A 21,397-nucleotide genomic window follows, 5' to 3' on the forward strand; every position below is an offset into this window, starting at 1 on the left:
AGATTGACACCTTCACTTTGATGTCTGGAAAAATAAAAAGGGAAAAATATTTCTTTAGTAGTCCTATATTTGGGCTGAGCATATTGGTAACCTGACATTAAGATAGGGTCATTTGCATACAGTGTTTGAGCAATATCATGAGTTTCTCTATGATTACAAGTATGAAATATAATTTAACAAATCAATCTTAGCTTTTCTAAAAAAAAAAAAGTATACCTAACGAAAATATTAACTAAAATCAATTAATGGCATGTTGTAGAATAAGCAGTAAAATTAGAATGAATTTTTTTTTTTTTTTTTTTTTTTTTTTTGTTTGTTTGTTTTTTTTTACCAAATATAATAAGCCATAACACAAAGACAAAAAATTAAAATGACAGCAATTTAATGGTGTAATCATACATTTGAGGCTCACCTATCACATGTTACGGTTTGGTTGCCATATGACAGTAACATCTACGTGAATAATAGGATCTTCTGAATGAACAACAATATTTTTTCCCTGATTTTTGGGTTTCTGAGAAATGCAATGACTAGTGTAAGACTGTAAGTTTAGGCAACAAAAAGGTATGAGGGAGAGGATTTGAGAGAAGAGACAACAATATGCCTGTGGTAATTCTGCTTCAGACATTAATGCATAACGCCAGGACTTGTGACGTAGAACTCGTGCATGTTTAATCTTGTGCCAGTCTTCACCGCCTTTTCTACAGCGTTCCATTAATTTGGGGCATTCTATGACGTCTTTGGGGCATTCTATGACTCAACTTTCACTAGAGAATGAATACCTTTTAGCTCCTCAGGTAGCATTGACAATATCGAATAGCCCTCAAGTCTAAGGTGTTGAAGTGAACTGAACTTGCATTACCCACTTAGGCAGAAAACTCAAATTATTACATGCTAAAATGCATATAGCTTTGAGTGTCCCGATGATTCCCAGACCGGCAGGGAGAGTCTCTAGCTGTGGTAGTTCCCTTAGAGTTAAACGACAAAGACTTGAGAGAGATTCCCATGGCACACAACACAAATGACACACCACAGCGACTTTGGCATCCACCTGAAAGGTCTAGATCTTTTGCAACTAGAAATTTCTAGCTCTTCAAGAGAAGTGAGCTGTTTCAAAACTTCAACTAAAGAACTCAACGTATCTAATCTTTCCACCACCAATTTTTTTAGTTTATTAGAGTTTTTCCCAAGGGCTAAGGTCTTTAAACTAGGACAACCTTTTACATGCAGTGTCTTGAGAAGTGGGAGATTTTGTGGATGCCCTCGTGGGACTAAATTTGTAGCCTTTGAACTAGATGATGATGGTAGTGTTGTCACATTGGGAACTTCGAGCAATTTTTTGTTGATATTTTGCAGATCAAGTACTGGAAACAGAGGCATGGATTCCAACTTTGGGCAACTCCATAAGTTCAGTTTCTTGAGACAATCAAATGATAGTGAAGACACAAGTGTTTCATTATCACACCATCTTTCCAAGCAATAAAAACTATGCAGTGTGAGTTCTTCAAGGGCTAGGAAAAATTGAGATTCTGGTGCTGATGATTGGTTGTCAGAGTTCTCAAAAATTGCAGATTATCCATAAATCGAAGAGTAAGGCGCCTGAGGTGTGGGAGCCTACTGAAAGGAGGGAGCGATTTGCATTGTCCACCGCTGTCAATGCTGACAGTGACGAGTTCAGGAAGTGCTGTGGCCAAAGTGTTGGCTTTTGCCCACATTGGAAAATCAGGCCCTTTATATCCTTCTATATGCAGCATTTTCAGATTAGGAGGGGGCTGGAGGCCATCTAACATCGTCTGGTGCTTATGTGAATCAGTTTTGCTGGTACGCCTTACAGGTCCCCATTTGATTTCCAGCTCTGTAAGCCTGGTTTTGCTGCTCAAGTTTGATTTTGCGGCATCATTTACAGCAGCAGTCCAATCCTCTGAAAGCTCAATCATCAATTTTCCCTGTAAGCGGTTGAGGTTACCAAGCGACTTAAATCCATTGGAAGACTGAAAACGAGGTCTTCCAACCACATAACGAGAGAGTATTCGAAGAGAAGTCAGGTATTCAAAGCCAGTAGGCATAAAAGTCACTTTCTCACACCCATCTATCTCAAGGCGCCTGAGGCAGGCCAACTTTCTCATATTAGTAGGTAATTCTTTGAGATCATAACAAAAACTGAGTTACAGTGTTTGTAAGTTGTACAGATTTGCGACTGAATTGGGCAGCTTCACTAAAGAATCATTGCCGGATAGATCAAGATACCTCAAGTGAATAAGGTTACCAATGGAATCTGGTAGAAACTAAATGCCATGTGCCTGCAAATCCAACACCCGAAGGCTCTTGAGTATTGTCGATTTCAAGACTTTACTTATTTCAATCAATATATCAGCATCCCTGCATAAAAACGTTCTTAATTTATGGCTATCCACCAAGATTTTTTTTGCACCAGTTCTGTGTCTCCTCCATTAATGAGAGGTACATGTATTATCTCCCATCCTTGAGCTGCCTGTAGTGCCAGCTTATACGCAAGGTGATGCATCTTAAAAGTTGCAAGCTTTCCATTTTCATTCCATTGTTGATGTGTAAGAAATGCATGTTTAGCCATAAATGAATAATATTTCTCGCCCAAATCCTCTAGTTGTTGGTCTTCGTCTGGTGCTGCTGTCTCAAGGAATCCTTGAGCCTGCCAAAGACTAACAACATCAAGTGTGTTGAATTCAAACTCTCTGGGAAATAGGGACAATTAAGAAAAGCAAGCCTTCAATGGTGATGGGTAATGACTGTATCTTTGCTTTATGATCTTAAACGTGGGATGATTATCTCGGAATTCATATTTCTCAACTCTTTCAAGTGATGCAAAGAAGTCTTCCCATTCGTCTTCATCCGTTGCATGAAGAACACTTGCTAAAGCTACAACGGCTAAAGGAATACCTCCACAGTGGTGAAGGTACTTTTTGGCTAGTTGAATAAGATGTTCCGAGGGTTTTTGCTGGCCAAATGCAATTCTGCTGAATAAGTAGAAAGAATCGTGCTCAGATAGAGGAGGCAACTCAAAGTTGCGGGTATTCAAATCTGCAGCCCTTTTAAAGCAAGTGGTGACCAAAATTTTACTTCCCCTGGCCCTTACGGTCAATTTACTTTTAAGAGACAACCATTTATCACGGTCTTCGTTCCAAACATCATCTAGGACTAGAAAGAATACTTTCTCTGTGATTGCATCTTCAAGTAGTCTGTGACAATTTTGATATAGCACGGCCATCAATTGTTAGTTTTGTGGATGCTAAGTAGTCTGCGACAATTTTGATTATAATATATTCCTGATGTCAAAGACTTGTGTAACGCAAACCCACAACCTTAGGTCAAAATGATCTACTACTATTTTATCAGTGTATACTAACTTAGCTAAGGTAGTTTTGCCTATTGCTCCCTTCCCAACAATGGCAACATCAAATATATCATTCTCTAAATTACTAGTATCAAGTAAAGCATTTACTATACTCTCTATGTCACTCTCCCTCACTACAATGATGCTCTCTTGGATTTGCTTATAATCACTTGTTTCAACATCTGTCCCAGGATTTGGGTTACCCGACACACTGACATTATCAGCTGCTTGTGTTTGCAAGCTGATCTAGCTCCTTCCAAACCCTCTTGATTTTGTGGCCCATTCTCCTACCAAAAACACTTCCTTTTCCACACAAAGAGGCAAATGAGCGTACCTTATTTGACTTGGCAACATGAGTAGCAGCTACACCTTTGTCTTTTACATACTCGTATCTTTTCTTTTTGATGCGACCCCGCCATAGTTTATTGTTACTTTTTAAGAAGTGTTATATTACTTATATACTCAATTAATCTGTAGCCGTTGTAATATCATCTAATATATCCCCCCTCCCTTCATTTGCAATATCATCTAATATTTCCCTTACATTATTGATCTTTCTAGCCGCTGTACTACCAACATGAAGCTGATTGATTTTAAAGAAGAAAAGGCACGCCTCTGTTTGGGTAGTTAAGCTGGTAATTTTGTTAAAACTTAATGCATACAAAGCAAAGTTAAACTACAAATTGGAACAGTAATTTTTTTGTGAGGAATATTGTTATGTTTGGTAAGTTTTATCCTGCAAAATCAAGCATTGTCCCGATGACTCTCCCTGACTATAATACTGAGAATATGTTGAATCTTAAGCCAATCCTCACCTTGGGGCCTTCGGCATCTTCTGCTCAGTCTTGGACATGCAGTGATCTCAAGCTCCTTTAACTTGCTAAGATGTACGAATCCTTCTGGCAACTCCATTAATTTAGAGCATTCTCTAATGCTGAGCCATTGAAGCAATGAGAGGCAGCTAATCCAATCCGGAAGTGTTGTTAAACCATCACACCCAACAATCTCGAGGAACCAAAGAGATGTCACATGTTGAAGGCCCTGCTCGGGATAGACAGAAAACCAAGAATAATAGCATGAAGTATTAGAAATTCTTTTAACACTAAAAGCTTCGTCTGAATCAAAAAGGACAAGCAGTCATCTTAGAAATCCGAAGACAAGGTCTTCAGATTTTTGGGGGGCAATAAGCATACAATTCAAGTACAAATTATCTTCAGCTAAAATCTTCCAAGCCAAAGATTTTTACTTAGCAATTTTTTGCGAGTTTTCGAAAATTCATAAAAGCAAATACACAAGCAATGGAAGAAAAGGCATCAGATTCATGAGAAGTACGCTCGAATTCCGAGCTACGGCAAATTAAAAGTTTCAGAAACAAGATAATAACATCGGCAGCCGAAAATTACAGCTGCCGAATTACGTACAAGACAAAAATAGAAAGTTTGTACATCAAGGCAAGCTGAAGCAAAAACAAAAGGAAAAAATTCAAAAGCGGCAAGTCAGAAATTAAGCGCAAGTTGATCCGCAAGATTCTAAAGACAACTGCCTAAGTTCCTAGGCTTCACCTGAAGGATCAAGCTGATCAGCAGTGCTGGGGCCCTTGTCAGCTTCAGCTCCAGCTACAAAAGAGACAGGCTTAACCTAAACACTTTACCTCCATTCCAACAATTAATAATTGTTTCAATAATAATAATAATTGTTTCAATAATAATAATAATAATAATAATAATAATAATAATAATAATAATAATAATAATATAAAAATTGGGTCATACACTCTTTTTTTTTTTTTTTTTTTTTTTTTTTTTTTTTTTTTTTTTTTTTTTTTTTTTTTTTTTTTTTTTTGAAATCGGTCATACACTCTAAGTGGGGCTTAAGAAAGTTTACCCATTAATTTTAATAGGATTTGATTCAAGCAATCAAATATTATTGCAAGGCTTAACTACTAATGTAATTGACATTAGTGTTATATTGTAATATTAGTCGTGTTTCATATTATTTACAACGATTAACCATTTCTTTGGAGAAAGTAAAGGGGTGGTCGTAAATAATATAAAAGGAAGAAATAGTAGTTTTGCATAGGGTTACGGACAAAAGAAACGTGTTGATACAAAAAGGAGGTGTATGGCAGGGATGTAATGAGGAGGAAAATGGGGTTGACTTTGGCAAAAAAAGAAGCACCGGAAAAATAGTAGTCCTAGTCCCCAACCTGGGGTTGATCTTTTTGTATGTTGCTTGTCTGGGCAGTTAGTTACAACTTACAACCTGGATTTGGAAACTCAATCACAACTTTATTATTATGATCAATTTAACCGCTTTCTTCTTCTTTTGGCGGGCATTGAATTGAATTTCCCAATTATATGATCTGGGTTTCATCTTCATTTCCAGATTCTTGAGTAATTCTTTCATAAAATTAGGGTTCGTTGATTTGATCGATTATTTGGAATTCAGAAATGGCGTATAGAAGGAGAGCTGGGGGTGTAAGCAGGTCTACCACTTTCAAGGAATACCCAGAAGAAGAATTTGATCATGATCATAACAATAGAACCAATTCTTCTTTTAAATTGAAAAAAGATAAAGATGATGATGATGATGATGATGATTCTGCTGGATCCTTGGCTGCCAGAGCCACCCGAGCCTCCGCCGCGCACCGCGATTCTTCCGGCTATGGTTCTGCTTATGCATCTCCCTCCGCTGCCGCTGCCGCTGCCGCTGAACCTCCTCCTCTCTCCCTTCGTAATTCTCAACAATTCCGATCCATTTCCTTTTCAAAGGTACTCTTTTTCCTTCTTGGATTTTTTTCTTACCATTGTTTGTCTTGTAATTCGCAATTAAAAGTTGGTTTATGCTTTGCTTCCTATAAGGGATACTTGTTGTTCTTGAATTCAACTTTTTTGCAATTCCCAATTTGTTTGTCCTGTAATTCCCAATTAAAAGTTTATGCTTCTTTTTAATGACAAGCGTTCCATCTGCATTTTTATATTTAATTTAATTGAATGTAGCAAGAACAAAGATATCATCAATCCAGCTTTGTTGCATTTCATATCGAGCTTTAATCAGCAACAATACAACACTTTTTTTATGAAGGCTGTCTTACAATCTTACTTGACAGCACACCACCAAAGCACTTACCAACTGCTAGACACCATGCCTTTCCCTTGAGAGTCCTACTTGGTGCCTTGGTCCATACTTAATCATGTCTTAAGATGCCTTCCCCTCTCTTGCCTTCTCTTGGCGACTTGGTCTTTTCCTTGCCTTTGCTTTGGCCCTAAGGTAAGCCAAGACACTAACCTCGATTGCCAAAAACAGGTTTTTTTATGGATGAGGTGGTTTTATGCCTTGTCCTTGTGTATGTCTTGTGCCCATGCCACACGCCTACAACACGGTTGTCCCTTGGCTGAGATCCGTCATCCAACACCCTAACACTTATGTGTTGTGCCTTGGCCCAATCCCATACTTAGCATTTACTAACCCCAAAAGTGCATCGCTACCCTCACTTAGGAAGATAAGGTGTTTTTAGGGAGGAGAATGGGGGAGAGGGATGAATCAGAGCGATATAGGGCTGAGTATCAGTCGATCATTCCAATTGTTTTGCTTGAGCTTGATTTACCTTGGCCTTGTGCATTGGCAGCTTATTTGCTTCCACCTCTGCCTGTTTTGCTTCCACTATTCCACCCACTGTTTCTACCACCTCTAGAATTGCTGAACTGTTCTTTTCCCTTGGGTTTTTTATCCTTTTGGTCTTGACTCTTGGGATGCTAACTGGGATATCCTATAACTGTCCAGCATTTATTTCTAGAGTGTCCACTTCTTCCACAAGTTGTGCAGCTTGCATTTGTTCCCTTGCCAGACACTGCCAAGATTCATTCTCTTCTTTCAATGGAAGGAGTATTTCTCTCTGTGATTCCTTCGATTGCAGTATGTTACAGGCAATATCATATCCGCTGGTGGAAGAGTTGACATCATAAGAATAGGACTTCTTTGAAATCCATGTGCATTATCTAAATTGATATAGCTTATGTACCTCCTGCTGCTTGGCTAGAGGCTAGAGCATCTTACAAATGCACTTGTCTTACTGGTGAATGGAGGTAAAAGTGTTTAGGTTCTCCTGTCCCTATCGCAATCTTCTTGACTCGGTGTTGCATTCAGTTTTGGTTTTTCTTTTGTCGCTTTGTTTCATACATAGCCTTGCTGAGTATATATTTCCTGGATCCATTGGTGATTGTGCATCTCTAGCTTTCTACTGTAGTAGCTTCCATATGTCAGCACAAGAGCTCAAATAAATAATAGACTTCTTAATGGAATCATTCACATTTGTAATAATTTAGAAATAACCAATTGCATGTATCCCATGCTTCATTCTTCACAGAACCTGTTGCGTCTATTTTTATTGTCCCTGTAAGTAGGTGTCCTTGCAATTTCTCAGAGGATACACTATTGCTTCCATTAGATGAATGCAGGAGCAGGACTAGTTGTATCTGTGGTCATTTTTTTCCTTGACATACACAACTACATAGTGAGAACTAAATACTCTGAAAACTTTTATGCTAAAGATTTAAGCTTAAAAATTTTGCGAAAAGAGAATTACATGTACATCGAATGCTTGAAAGTTATAGAGAGGTCGAGCTATGTCGAACTTGAGCCCTGATTTCATGAAGACGCAATATATTTGTACTCATAAATAATCTGATTGATTGAATGTTGCAAGAACACAAAATTTCTGCAACCCAACTTTTTTTCATTTTGTCTCAAACTCTAATGAAAAATAATACAATGCATTTATATGGTGGCTTCCTTACTTGACTGCACACCACTAAAACACCAATCAACTGCTAGAAACTGGATGATTCTACCAGCTTTCTGACACAAGACAAAAATTAATGCTAAAGACAATGCATGACAAACTTGACAGCTACATACTAGGAAGTATCACATGACACGAAGTCCTGCTACTTGATTTTGTGGGCAGCTGGTGCAATTATCTGAGGCCATAGACTTCATTGCTTGTATTTTATAACCAATTGTTACTTACTTTCATTGTTATAATACTGTAGGGATCCGAGAGCAGTTCAGTGAAAGACTCAGAAGACCCTAAAGATGGATTTTGGGGTATCCTGGCCAGGAAGGCCAAATCAATTCTTGATGAAGAGGATAAGCAATTTCAGTCTTCTACTAAGATTAAGTCACAACTTCATGATGAGGATAATCAGGTCTCTGCTTTTACTGCATTTTTCTTTTTGTGCTACTAGAATTTTCTAATTAACCTTTTTCTATCTTTACAGATCTACCAATCCCATCATCAGTCTTCACAGACTGGCTCAAAGATAGATAATGCTCGATTGAGGAAGCGCATCGATGCCATTACTTCTTCCCTTAATAACCTTGGTGATACCCTTGGCAACGCTTTTGAGGTTGTTCGCCTATTGCCTCACTTTCTGGCTTCACACATTTTCTACCTCTGCTTGTCATCTGTCTTAAGTTTTTTGTTTTATTATTCACTTTGCAGGAAGGTCGTACAATCATGGAGCACAAGACTGCTGATATTATTCAAGAAACTCGCAGTAGGACAGCTGATTTCATTCAAGAAACACGCAAACTCCAACTTCGTAGAAGAGGAGGCACTACTTCAGATACTCCTGATCAGGCAACTGTTGTGCACAACACTTCATGGCAGCGACCAGTTCTTCAGCCTGTGCAGACAAGTTCACTAAACAATCAAGAAACACAACTCAAAGCTTCTCGCGACGTAAGGTGCCAAATATGTAATAGTGTATTGCTAGTTATTGCGGGAACAATGAAATACAACTAGAGATAGTGTTGCCTTTCTGAAACTCCTTGCTTAGTTTTATCTCTCATCTTAGTTTTTGGCTTAATGAAACTTAAAACACTTTACAGTTGGTTCATTTTTATCAATTTGAAGAAAAAATGAAGAGGGTGAGTGAGCAGTAGATATTTTGATCTGAAAAAGGTTCAGTCTTGTAGGACAATTCTTTCACTTATGGCCTTGAGGCTTGAGCTGGTTCACTATGGTACTTAGTGGAACTAGGTTTATCTACATCCTACCATCTTTTTAGTGAAGAGCATCACTTTATATTCTATTTGGTTTACAGGTTGCAATGGCTACTGCTGCCAAAGCAAAAGTTCTTCTACGGGAGCTTAAAACCGTGAAAGCTGATTTAGCCTTTGCAAAGGAGCGTTGTGCACAACTAGAAGAAGAAAATAAGAGACTTCGAGAGAGTCGAGAGAAAGGAGACAACCCTGCTGATGATGATCTGGTATGCCTCACTTCTTAGTGTTTCATCAAGAACTTTCAGTAAGATCATTTAGCTTTTAACCTGCTTGGTATAAGGTCATATAAAAATGGTAATTACTAATGAGTGTAATATTAGAGAATAATATATGTGTATTACATCTACACTCTCAAGTACATGATTTCCCTCTGTTTTTTCTCTTTTTTTTTTTTTTTTTTTTTTTTTTTTTTGGTAAACGAAAATTAATGTAGAAAAACCATGTTTTGGGGAATAAATGATTGTGCAATATAATAGCATTCACATGAAATTTTCCTTGACAATTTAATTACTCACTACGACACTACCATTTTCTCAACTTATGACCTTGTTCTGAACAAGCACATAAGTATTCTTACATTTGCCCATCTATATGAAAGCATGCATTTATAGTTTAATGCTCATAGCATGTTCCATGAGATTCATCACTTCTGTTATTTTGCCTGACATTGTAATAATAAAAATTCTTATGCTTCTTTATTATCAGATACGTCTACAGCTGGAAACTCTTTTAGCTGAGAAGGCTCGTCTGGCTCATGAAAACTCTGTATATGCACGTGAAAATCGGTTTCTCAGAGAAATTGTTGAATATCACCAACTGACAATGCAAGATGTTGTCTATTTAGATGAAGGTGCTGAAGAAGTCACAGAAGTTTACCCATTCTCTATTGATGAGGCCAAGGTGCTGTCGAGTACCCCAACATCACCAATATCCCCAAGTTTTCTTCCAAAAGTTTCCTCCCTCGACTTTCCAGAGGAACACACAAAGGAAGTTCCTAAAGAGGTATCTGACATCACTTCATCATTACTCATATCTCCATCTTCACCTCCTAAGATTTTCCCTAACAGCTACTCACCCGAAAGGACAGAATCCTCAGAAGTTCCGACTTCACAATTAGTGTTGTCTGATGGAGAAATAAAAGTTTCCTGTTATGGTGAACCACAAATTGCTACAGGTGAAGCTCCTCACAGACCTCCGGCTTCATCTCCTTAATAATAAAATGCCCCGTTCTGTCACCTTACGGATGCCTCTGGGTAGCCGGTAGCCAATAGGCCATAGATATTGCCCTTTTTACTATTTTTGCCCCTACCCCTTTTTTCTTTCATTTTTTTCTTGATCAATTCTTTTGGGAGGTATTGCCTGGGTCAACAATTTCCCACTTTGTTAAATAATGTATCTAATCTTATTTTGGCTTATATAATGCTCTCCAACATGGCTAGAACTCTTCAGTTTTTGTAAGGGAGAAGTTCAAAAGCTTGATTATAATTTTGCACAGCTTGTTTAAAGCTTTCTTGGCTTCTCCTGTCTCCTCTAGTTGAGTTGAATGGAAACTAAACTCCTTTGACCTTTCTGGTATTTTATCGTGTTTTTTGTATTTCATGGAAGCAACTTCTTTGACGATTTCCTCTAGTAATTGGTACAATTGTACAACCAATAGCTACAATGGTGCATTGTTGTTTTAGCTTGATCTTCTGCTACTTGAAAAAACTTGCTTCGCCATTGAAAGGTGTGGTTGTAAGAAAACAAGCAGACTTGCTCAACCCTATTTAATGAAATTGGTGTGTTGATTGATGTGGAGTCATTAAGCTAAATGTGTTATAACTCACCTTTTGTCAAGTTAAGCTATATGCACAATTTTATGAAACCATTGGAGATGCCCTTAAAAACCATTGTTAAAATTTAAAAGTAAGGTGAAAAACAGATTTCAACATTTTGATTTGGTAGGATAGTGATATTTTGAGTCTCGTTATTTTCAAAATATGCTGCTACATTGTATATTACATCGCATCACTTTTCAATCACAATGACAAAATACTGTATTTAATATACTTCCTTTTTACACGTTATCGTGAATATACCCGTATCTACATTTCTGTACTCATGCCTGTCTATGTGGCTATGTGCATATACCACAATGTCAAGCATTAAACAATAAATTGAGATGTCAGCACAGCAAAACCAGTTTAGTCTGCACCACACTATCGCAATAGTCAGTGCATACCTTGAACAGAAAGGCTCCAGTATTTCACCAAATAATAAGGATTGTTTCACTAAATTTCCAACTCTTGTTAAACCACTGAAGAAAACCAATAGAGAGGTAACTTTTCAGCAACAAAGTGACAGAGGATGCACAATAATGTTTCCTTCAGAAAACTTCCATTACTGGAGATTGCACAGTTGTATACAATGTTTTAATGTACGCGTTCTCTATAAATTTACGAGCTAACTTAGTTACAAGTAGATGTTTTTAATACAACATATAAACAGAGACCCTGTCGAGTTATGTGTCAATCAGTGGCTTAGATTCCTGTAGCCAACAACCAGCAGTGCAGCTAAAATGCAGTTTCTTTTGGTTCTGAATGAATCACGAAAGTGCTTGATTATTGGCTTTTCAATAAAGCAAGGATTCAAGGAAGAAAAACTCCTTGCTCAGAATAACTGGAAGAACAAACTAGTTGATCCATCACCAAATGATTTGAGATCTGCAGGCTTCACCAAAGCCCTACATAGAGGACATGTTCTCTCCCTCTCAAACCTGAAAAAGGAACCAGATTATAAACAAACTTGCACATCCACTGAACATTTCCCTAGTAAATTATACTCAGCAAATTTTAAAAGTTCTCTCCTTTCTTAAACCCTCCACCCCCTCCCTCCTCAGCAAGTATATATCAGAGTAATAGCATGTCAACCAAAGAAATAATGGAAGATCAAGCCAATTGAGAAGTCTAAAAGGTCAATAAAACCTCAGTCTCTAACTAGCCAAGTTTTGTTGGAAAAATTACTTCCAAAATAACAGTTTAAAAAGCAATCTCAAAAGACTTGCAAAATAAAAGTATATGTAGAGATGCAATGGGGGAAAGCATCATTTCAAATATCATGATCAGCAACGAAGTAGATATAATAGCAAGAACAAATAAACACCCATTGTTTATAAATAAAAGCTAGTTCCGCTCTTTTTTTTCTTCATTGTTTTTAACATCACCTCAAGAAACAAATACTAACACACACACACCAACATACACACACTTCAAGAGCTAATGCTTGATGCTCAAACACCCAGATACTATACCCTTACAGATAAAGTATATGTTAATTGAACGAAACACTATGCTATAAGATATCAGTATAGCTCAAAGGATTTCCTGAAATAAATGTTATTAAAGCATAGGGATTAAAGAGCTTCCATAGCATTGATTCTTCACGTGATTGACAATGGTAAAAATATGAGGAGTGAAGTTGAGCTTCAGGAAAAAGAATGGTTTGACGAGGGTCGCGAATTAAATTGATACCAATATACACACAAAACCATAACATCAAGGGGAAAGAACAGAATTTAAATGACGATATTGTTGGAATCAAATTCATCTATACTTATTGGTAAGGGTAAAGTGAAATTACTAGCTCTTAACAGTTAACTTAGGGGCTGTTATCTTCACCTAAAGAAGATAATCTACTACTAATAAGCTTATACAAGAAAAAATCAGTTTCTCTATAAAAATCAGTTTAATTAGTCAAAATCACTATTAATAAATAAAAATCAACTTCTTAAATTATAAAAATCAGTTTAATTAGTCAAAATCACTATTAATAAATAAAAATCAACTTCTTAAATCAAACCAAGTTTCAGTTAGTAATAAAACGTTTAATCAGCATAAATAGTCTCACTTTGGTAAAAATCAAGTGTAGAGAACAAAAAAATAGACCTGAAACTTTTTTAAAGGTGAAAAGGGTATGACCTTAATGTCCTAACCAATGGTCACCTAAAGGCATCCTTATTTCTGTTTGTCACAGACAAAATCCTCAAAAGTTAACCGTTAACGGCAACTCTGTTATTACTACTGTTGCAGCTTGGAAAGATAACAAGTCCAGCCATTGTGGCCGTCTACAGAATAAGAAACCTACTCTAGCATCTTGAACTTAATTTTCTATTGGTGCCTCTCCAATTCCCCCCCCCCCCCCCCCAAAAAAAAAAAATGGAGCGAATCAGTTTGACATTTGTTACTGTCAAAATACTCACATAATACGTTTATGTCATCATGCATACAGCACTGAAGACCTTTATAGCTACAATACTGCTACAATCTCAACTAACAATGAAAACCTTAATCATGCACTGAAGGTCAGGGTCACACACATGTAAAAACCCAAGGCCAAGTCAAAAATAAAACTCATATCTGTCTATATATTATTGAGAATGCATAAATCCAAAAGAACAAAGGCAAAAGTACAATAAAAACAGTTGATGAAAACTCACCACTCTGACACACAATCTTCGCAAAAAATGTGTTTACAACGGAGTAGGATTGGAGCATGCATCTTCTCCTGACAGATAGCACACATATCTCCAGCAGCAGTGACCTACAGTTATACATCATGATAGATTACAAGATAAATTAAGAGAATTATATAGACATGAAGAAGCACTTCCTTAGAAATCAAATACTACGTATGAAGCTTATTGATTCTCGAACACAATTCCTTCAAGCATGTTCCACTTTCATAAAATGAAGTTTACAATACAGTTCGCAAATCTAACTTTTCACATCCGTCCAAGTTAGAACAAAACATCTTTCAGGTATACCCTGCATTACAGCCTTCCTTATAACCTAAATTTTAAGATTTGCATAGCACTACAAGAAATAGTGCCATGGGAGTGTTATGTGACTGAAGCATCCCCTTACAGTTGAAAAAAATATACTACAGGACTGCCATCAGACCATAAGACCACTATTGCTCTATGGTACAATATGTTGGGCTTCTAAGGAGCACATTAAAAATATGGAGGTTACAGAAATGCACATGTTAAGGGTGGATGTGCGAGAACACTCTAAGAGATAGAATCATAAATGAGATTATTTGCAAGAAAGAAGGTGTGGTAGACATTGCAGAAAAACTAAGAGAAAATCACCAACATTGGTTTGGGCATGTAAGACAAAGACCTAAGGGCACGCCGATTCGAAGAGTGGGACCATGGAGGGGTTAAACGCGAGAGAGAAAGATCGAAAATGACTTGGTTGGAAGAGGTTAGGAAGGATATGAAGTATATGGATTTACATGAGGATGAAGCATTGGATCGTAAGGGATGGAGGAGGAAGATTTTTGTCAATGACTACACGGAATAATCAAATTTGGTTCATATAGCCGACCCTACTTACGGGATTAAAGCTTTGATTGATTGATTCATTGCATAGCGCTACAAGCCTAGAGAAATAAAATAGGCCAAGGGGCGCCAAATAGCCCAACAGACACAATCAACAGGGTTTTCATTCTAACCCCCAGCCCTCTCTTAATAAAAGATATATCTTTTTTAACATAAATGTAGATATCAATACGAGTATCTGAATTACCTGCTCTGAAGTTGCATAAGCTCCATAGTGGATCTCTTTACGCGACAATGCCTTCACTGACGCAAAGAATGATTGCACCTGTAAGTCAGGAAAAAAGAAATGCATGAGAGACACTCCAAGGACAATTTCAAGCACATAGAAAGCATTACAGCAAAAGACAAACCTTTTCAACAACAGAAGTGAGCTTAAAAGTCAAATACAACCCAGTCATTAGAGATGAAAAGAGGCTTCCATATTCCTTGTTCAAGAAGAACCTATACCAAACTGGAGTTGGCAGCAATGCACGATACAGTAGCAAAAGATACTCAACCAAAGTCAGCATTTGCCCCTGGAAAGAGAATACAGAGCAATCAGAAACCTAGATGCAGCACACATAAAAGAATGCAAATAAAGCTATTATAAACCTTATAAATGTGAAAGACCTTAAACAAGTATAAGTGACATCCCACCTGCCTACGGTAATTTCTTCCTCTGCTGTTTTTGTAATATATGAGTAGAATGCACTTGGCGACCATAGCTGCCTGGCGGACCAAGGTGTCTGAAAGAATAAAATGCACATTATTTACCCAACACAATCAAAACTCACAAGATCAAAAATGCTACCAAAACCAAGAGCACACGACTAAAACCAGAAGATACAAAAGGCCAGCCAAAAGGAGCCCCCTTGCCAAGTCAATTCTATTTTGCTTTCAACAAAAAGTTTGTGACAGTGTATCCTAAATCCCTCATAATATGCGCCTGAACTAAGTCGTGGTTATTGGCTCAATCAAATCACTATGGCCCACAACCAAGAGTGATCAAGTTAGCATATCAAACCCAAAGAAATTAACTGTCAATAATTAGCAGATCAATATAGAGGAGAGGAACAACTCAGGAAAAATCAAATATAGGGTTTGAGTAGAAAATTCTAAATTTCTTAAATTAAAACCAATTTTGTTGCAATATTAGGGCTCTTGTAAAAGTAGGGGAAAAAAAAATTTGGTGCGACCATTATCATTTAGCTAATCGCCTCATTGGTAATAATCTCTGGAAACGATAAGACTTGATCGTAAAGCTGCTCCTGTCACAACTCTGTTTGATAATATTCTTCTCTTTGATTTCCCCTCTTCTAATTTTTAGAAAGACATAGTATCTCCAATCTTAAAAGATCTTTAAGCTTTCAATTTTAGTATGTTCCTAGAGGTTCTTTACTTTATTCAATTTTTAGCAAACCTCATAAACTACCTGACCCCGCAATATTTACACAATTTCACCCATTCTCTTACATTTTTCACCTTTTTACTTACACCAATGATCAATCTACCTTTTAACACCCTCGTTTGTTTTTTCCACATATGTCTTACACTCCCTCACCACACCAACATCTCTCTCTCCCTCTCCCTCTCCCTCTCCCCCTCCACCTCCCCCTCCCCCCCCCCTCTCTCTCTCTCTCTCTCTCTCACACACACACACACAAGCTTAACTTGTGTACAAACGATTACCGTAAATAACTTTTGGGAATGGAAATAAAATAAATGGCAGCAAATTGTTCTCTGACAGATTGTTATATATTTAAGTAAGATATTGTTGTGTTAAAGGTATATATAAAAGTGAGCCTTCTTATTCATCATCATTTCTTTCTTAAAATCATACATTGGAAACTGCTAGCCACCCATGTTAATGAAAATACCGCAAAGTACAATCTTAACAAGTGTATCGAACAATACACCTTAAGAGCCACAACAAATATCAACAAGGGAATTGCTTCACCACACTTGGTCAACATACTGGAACATACTGAAAACTGCGTAAAATTAACATATAACAATTGTAACTCTACCAAGTTGCTTCTTGATAGACAACATAGCTTAAGCAACCAACATCACTTAAATGAAAAGAGGCACTTGAAAAAATCATTCCTTCAGGAACAATTTCAACAGAAATGAATAGATTTTTCATCAATGGCTCCCAGAAACTAACCAATTAGAGGCTTTAAGCAGCCAAAATCATTATAAAAAATCACATATCATCTATCAAGATGCATGTTGCTGACATATGAAGTGAAAGAACATGAACAACAAACTGATCACAATTTCACGGTAAGTTGTCAGACAAGAGTTACCTAATCCATTAGCATATCACTGTGTCAAATTTATAAATAAAGTGTAATACAAGTACTGTAAAAATAAAAAAATAAAAAAATAAAAATAAAAAAAAAAAATAAACCATGAACATAAACTTTTAACACATTTAACCAAAAAAAAACCCTATACTTTGCACATAAATGGCATTAAAGGCATCATAAATAACTATTCTTCTAAATTTCACAGTATCAAAGATGCAGGAACTAATAAGGGTTAGCACGCACCATTGACCATGATGATAAAAACAGCATGCCAGAAGGGAGGTATCTCTTTTGGAGGTACCATGATCAATGGATAGAGAAGGTCATCATTTCTGTACCACCAGTAAACACCAGCAACATGAAGTGTGAACAAAATACAGGTGCCAACCAGAATAGGAATCTTCCTCTCTCCCTGAATCAGCAAGAATTAACGTCATATATAACATTGAGTAGCAAGCATAAGCCAGGCATGTCAACAAATATCCAAAAAATTCAAGTACCTTAAGAGCAGTTTGTTTACGCAGGATGTCATTAGACTTGAACATAAAAACAGCAATCCAAATTGTAACAAAAAAACCTGCATTCCACACAAAAGTTGAACACCATACATCAATATACAAAATGCAAGCAATGCGAACCTTTCAAGCACAAAGCACTGTAACAAACAGCATATTCAAATAAATATTCCTTCCATTTAACAGTCATGAAGAAAGAGAGTAATTTAGATGAAAGTTACAAAGATCTAGACGAACAAAGAGGTACTAAAAACAAACACTGACATTAGACATCGTAACCAAGAAAGCTATCGTTGAAACTAAGGCATCTAGAAAATTGACTAATATGATAATGCTGACCACGGCACTAAGTCACTATAACAATCGTCCTATTCACAAGTAGAGAGACTTTGAATGTGCCAGTACAAAGCACAAAGGACGACCAAAAAAAAAAGTGAGCATGAGAAACATTTTATGCATAAAGCACAATGCACTTGCATTCTTGAAAGGCTTTCTGCCCAAATTAGGAGTATGCTAAGTGGAAACCATAGTATTAGTTAATAAATCAAAAGAGTGGTAGTTGTATTTGGCAGAGGAAAAAGATTATACCTTGTAGATGTTGGCGGATAAAGACAACGAGTAGGAGCAACGAAAAAGGAAGAACCTGCTCGATCCATCGGGCAGCCTGTTGAATGTCATACCTCTGATAAGTAGCATCCCGATTGTTTGCGGCAGCGGCATCAGCAGCTTCAGCATCAGTAGAGGAGCTAGAGAAGTGAGTGTCAGCAGCCCTGGAGGAATCCTCTTGGGGATCCAATGGATGTAACACGGTGGATGAAACAGGCACGGACAGAGGCTGATCAGTAGGGCATGGTTGAAGTTGCACCCCGGTAGAGGTGGTAGTAGAAGGGTCAACACGGTGGTGGTCGTGATCGTGTTCGGAGGCACCAATAATCCTAATGGAGACCTCACCGCCATTAGACGAAGAATCATGAATATTGGGAGAGGAGGTGGCAGTGGCAGGGATGAGAGAATCGGATTCGTGGGTGGCGGTGGAGCGGGGCCGTAATAGACCGGAATACTCTAAAAGAGCAGAGACTGGGGAGCGTATGAAATTGGAAGCAGACAAATGCAGCCTATAACGCCTAGAATTCGAATTAGCGGAGCTTCCTCTATCTCTATCTCTATCCCTATCTCTATCTCTGTGCCCGTCGGAACTTCCAGCGGTTGCCTCCATTCTTGCCGATGATACTCCAACCCGAACCCTAACCCTAACCCTAAACAGAAACCCAGAAAATCACAATTGAAATCAGAATAAAAATACAAAATTGCAATTGTAATTGTAATAAATAAAAACAAAGAAAAGGGAGAATGAAGAAAAACCTGCGATAGGGGGGAAACTCCGTTGGGCGACTGAAAAGAAAGAGGGATCGCCGTTGACAATTCAATTCCGAAGTCCAGCAAAATCTCAATTTACAATTCACAATTCACAATTCACAATGTTTATTATTATTGGGAATACCAAAATCAGATAATTAATGAATTGAGATTGAAATTCATGGGAAATGAAAGAAATGGAGAGGTAGTTGTTGTAGGGTTTATAGAGAAACAGGGAAGAAAAAGGGGAAAATGAAAAGAAAATCAGAAAGGATCGATTGAATTGAGTTTGAAAATGGTTCGTAAGATAAGAATAAGAAAGGAGTGAAGAAAGGAGAGAAGAATGAAAAACAAAAGCAGCTTCGACTCTCTTTCTTACAGGATGGAAGATGAACAATTTCAATTACAATCACTCAAATTAATTTACCCACGAATAATAATTATAATAATAATAATTAAAATCCCTGAATTATAATTTGCATTTTCTCTTTTTATTTTTACAATCTCCGTTTATATGTCTCGCCGCTAATCTGCGGACCAAATCCAATCAGGACTGCGCAATCTTAAATGTTGGTCAACTTAAGCCACTACTATATTTATTCCTCTTTTTTTTTTTTTTTTTTAATTCAATTTTATTCATTTCACAATTTCAACTGTCAAATTTCTCAAAGCAACCAACCTCCCCATTTCAATTTCGACTACACAAACTTTTAAATATATCAGATGTATAATAAAATATTATACATATGTTATAAAATTATTTTAAAATGAGCAAAAGTTACTCTAATATCAATAAAATTTTTCTAGATTATTTTCTATGCTTAATCTTATAATTTTTCTAGATTATTTTCTATGCTTAATCTTAATTAATCCTCTATATTCTCATATTTCCTCCCCCTTTTCCTTCTTTTTTTTATTCTTTTGATTTTTTTTTTCACTTTTATTAATGTTTAAAAAATATTTAATGAATCTTTGAAGCAAAAAAAAAAAAAAAAGTTCAGAAAAACAATAGAATAAAGTTACAAGAATAAAAACAAATCATGCGTACAATATGCACTTATTATTCTAGTTAGAAGGGTTACATGTCGTCACTTGCTAACTTTAATCTTACACCAATGTGTCGCCATTTGTTATCTTTTATACCAATATGTCACCACTTGGTTAACTTTTATACCAATTTGTCGCCACTTGTTAACTTTTATACTGATATGTCGCCGACGATTATTTTTTACCAGTATGTCACAAGGGGCGGTGCTAATTTTTATACCAATATGGTCAATTGACCTAGTTTTGTATTACTATAAGGGGGCATTTGGTTTGCAGAATATAAATATGAGGTATGGATTTAGAATGACTAAAAGCGTTGTCAAAAGTATGAATTTTAAACCCATGAGGTATAGGATTTAGAAACCTTTGGGGGGGTGTGGGTTTGGTTCATTCCATTCCCTTAGGTATCAAATAAAAAGATAACATAGTGAAAGATTTCATTCCAGAATTGAATCTAACACATGGAACCAAATGTCCCCTGAATTATTTTTGAGTCAGGCTCTTTTCATAAAAATTAATGGCGTTTTCGGAGTATTTTAACCCCCTTTATAGACAAATAAGAGGCCGATAAGTGGCCTATTATAAGTTAACATGTGGCATCATGCTCAGCTAAAAAAGAGCAATACGAACATGACCTGTGGCTTAAAGAGAGATGTCAGATAATGAAGGGCTCAAAGTCCATTAATTAAAGGAAACATGCCTAGCATAAAGCAAACCCTAATACACGTGTCAACCACGTATAGGGCAGCCGATCTTCCAAGGTTATGAAACTCTAAGAGCATGATCTCTCACATCCTTATAAATATCCCATAACTTCCATGATGGCAGGGGGATTACACAATTACTAAAGGTACAATGCCAAAAAAATACTCTCACTTCTCTATACTTTTTCTATCCAGAATTCTGTTGCCAGTCACTAACTTTGTCGTCAAAGGTCGTACGACTGCACGAGTGTAGCGTTTCATCCCCTTTTGGCGTCCCCCTTTCAATCACTTGATGCCCCGAGGGAATCCATACCCCCATTCAGGTTATCTAATAAAACCCCTAAAACAAATGATAATTAAAATTCAAATATTAAAGTGTCTAGAAGTTTGTACACTCTTCGTATTTTATTACTTCCTTTATTTCCCTATATGTGGTGTTTTTAGAAGGAATAGCATAAGGTAATAAAATATTTATACAAGTGGTGTTGGTTGAAGAATAAAAAAATCTTAAAAAGCAAAAGTAAGCATAACGGTATAAGTAGGGAGGAAAATAATAAAATACTATTGAAAGTTTCCAAAAAAAATGTAAAGGAGCAAATAAAAAAACACGGCCGCAAAAGAGAAGTCAAACAAGTAATAAAATATGAAAAGAGTAATCCTAAGTCAAT

General features: G+C 36.8%; 2 protein-coding genes across 2 annotated transcripts; one reads left to right on the plus strand and one right to left on the minus strand.

The window, feature by feature from the left end:
* The first annotated feature begins 5,531 nt into the window (after positions 1 to 5,531).
* LOC145609624 (uncharacterized) lies at positions 5,532 to 11,056 on the plus strand. Its single transcript, XM_081665074.1, has 6 exons — positions 5,532 to 6,141; positions 8,422 to 8,577; positions 8,650 to 8,778; positions 8,874 to 9,113; positions 9,478 to 9,642; positions 10,142 to 11,056. Exons 1-6 carry the CDS (start codon positions 5,821 to 5,823, stop codon positions 10,646 to 10,648), a joined length of 1,518 nt encoding a protein of 505 aa, XP_081521200.1. The 5' UTR covers positions 5,532 to 5,820; the 3' UTR covers positions 10,649 to 11,056.
* A 602-nt stretch (positions 11,057 to 11,658) lies between these two features.
* LOC145609632 (uncharacterized) lies at positions 11,659 to 19,503 on the minus strand. Its single transcript, XM_081665087.1, has 9 exons — positions 18,985 to 19,503; positions 18,211 to 18,878; positions 17,608 to 17,684; positions 17,351 to 17,519; positions 15,453 to 15,541; positions 15,167 to 15,331; positions 15,004 to 15,081; positions 13,911 to 14,014; positions 11,659 to 12,191 (listed from the first exon to the last, which is right to left on the minus strand). Exons 2-9 carry the CDS (start codon positions 18,836 to 18,838, stop codon positions 12,086 to 12,088), a joined length of 1,416 nt encoding a protein of 471 aa, XP_081521213.1. The 5' UTR covers positions 18,839 to 18,878; positions 18,985 to 19,503; the 3' UTR covers positions 11,659 to 12,085.
* Positions 19,504 to 21,397: the final 1,894 nt, after the last annotated feature.

This window comes from Chenopodium album, chromosome 3, assembly GCF_948465745.1.
Source record: "Chenopodium album chromosome 3, dcCheAlbu1.1, whole genome shotgun sequence".
Lineage (NCBI taxonomy): Eukaryota > Viridiplantae > Streptophyta > Magnoliopsida > Caryophyllales > Amaranthaceae > Chenopodium > Chenopodium album.

Bases quoted from the DNA above. Each gene is read 5' to 3' on its own strand.
- LOC145609624 (XM_081665074.1), top strand. From the start codon at position 5,821: ATGGCGTATAGAAGGAGAGCTGGGGGTGTAAGCAGGTCTACCACTTTC. The intron at 8,578-8,649 runs GTCTCTGCTTTT...CTATCTTTACAG, and splicing joins TTCATGATGAGGATAATCAG to ATCTACCAATCCCATCATCA. The intron at 9,114-9,477 runs GTAAGGTGCCAA...TTTGGTTTACAG, and splicing joins AACTCAAAGCTTCTCGCGAC to GTTGCAATGGCTACTGCTGC.
- LOC145609632 (XM_081665087.1), bottom strand. From the start codon at position 18,838: ATGGAGGCAACCGCTGGAAGTTCCGACGGGCACAGAGATAGAGATAGG. The intron at 15,082-15,166 runs GTTTGTCTTTTG...CCTGACTTACAG, and splicing joins TCACTTCTGTTGTTGAAAAG to GTGCAATCATTCTTTGCGTC. The intron at 12,192-13,910 runs GTGAGTTTTCAT...TTCCTTTTTCAG, and splicing joins GAAGATTGTGTGTCAGAGTG to GTTTGAGAGGGAGAGAACAT.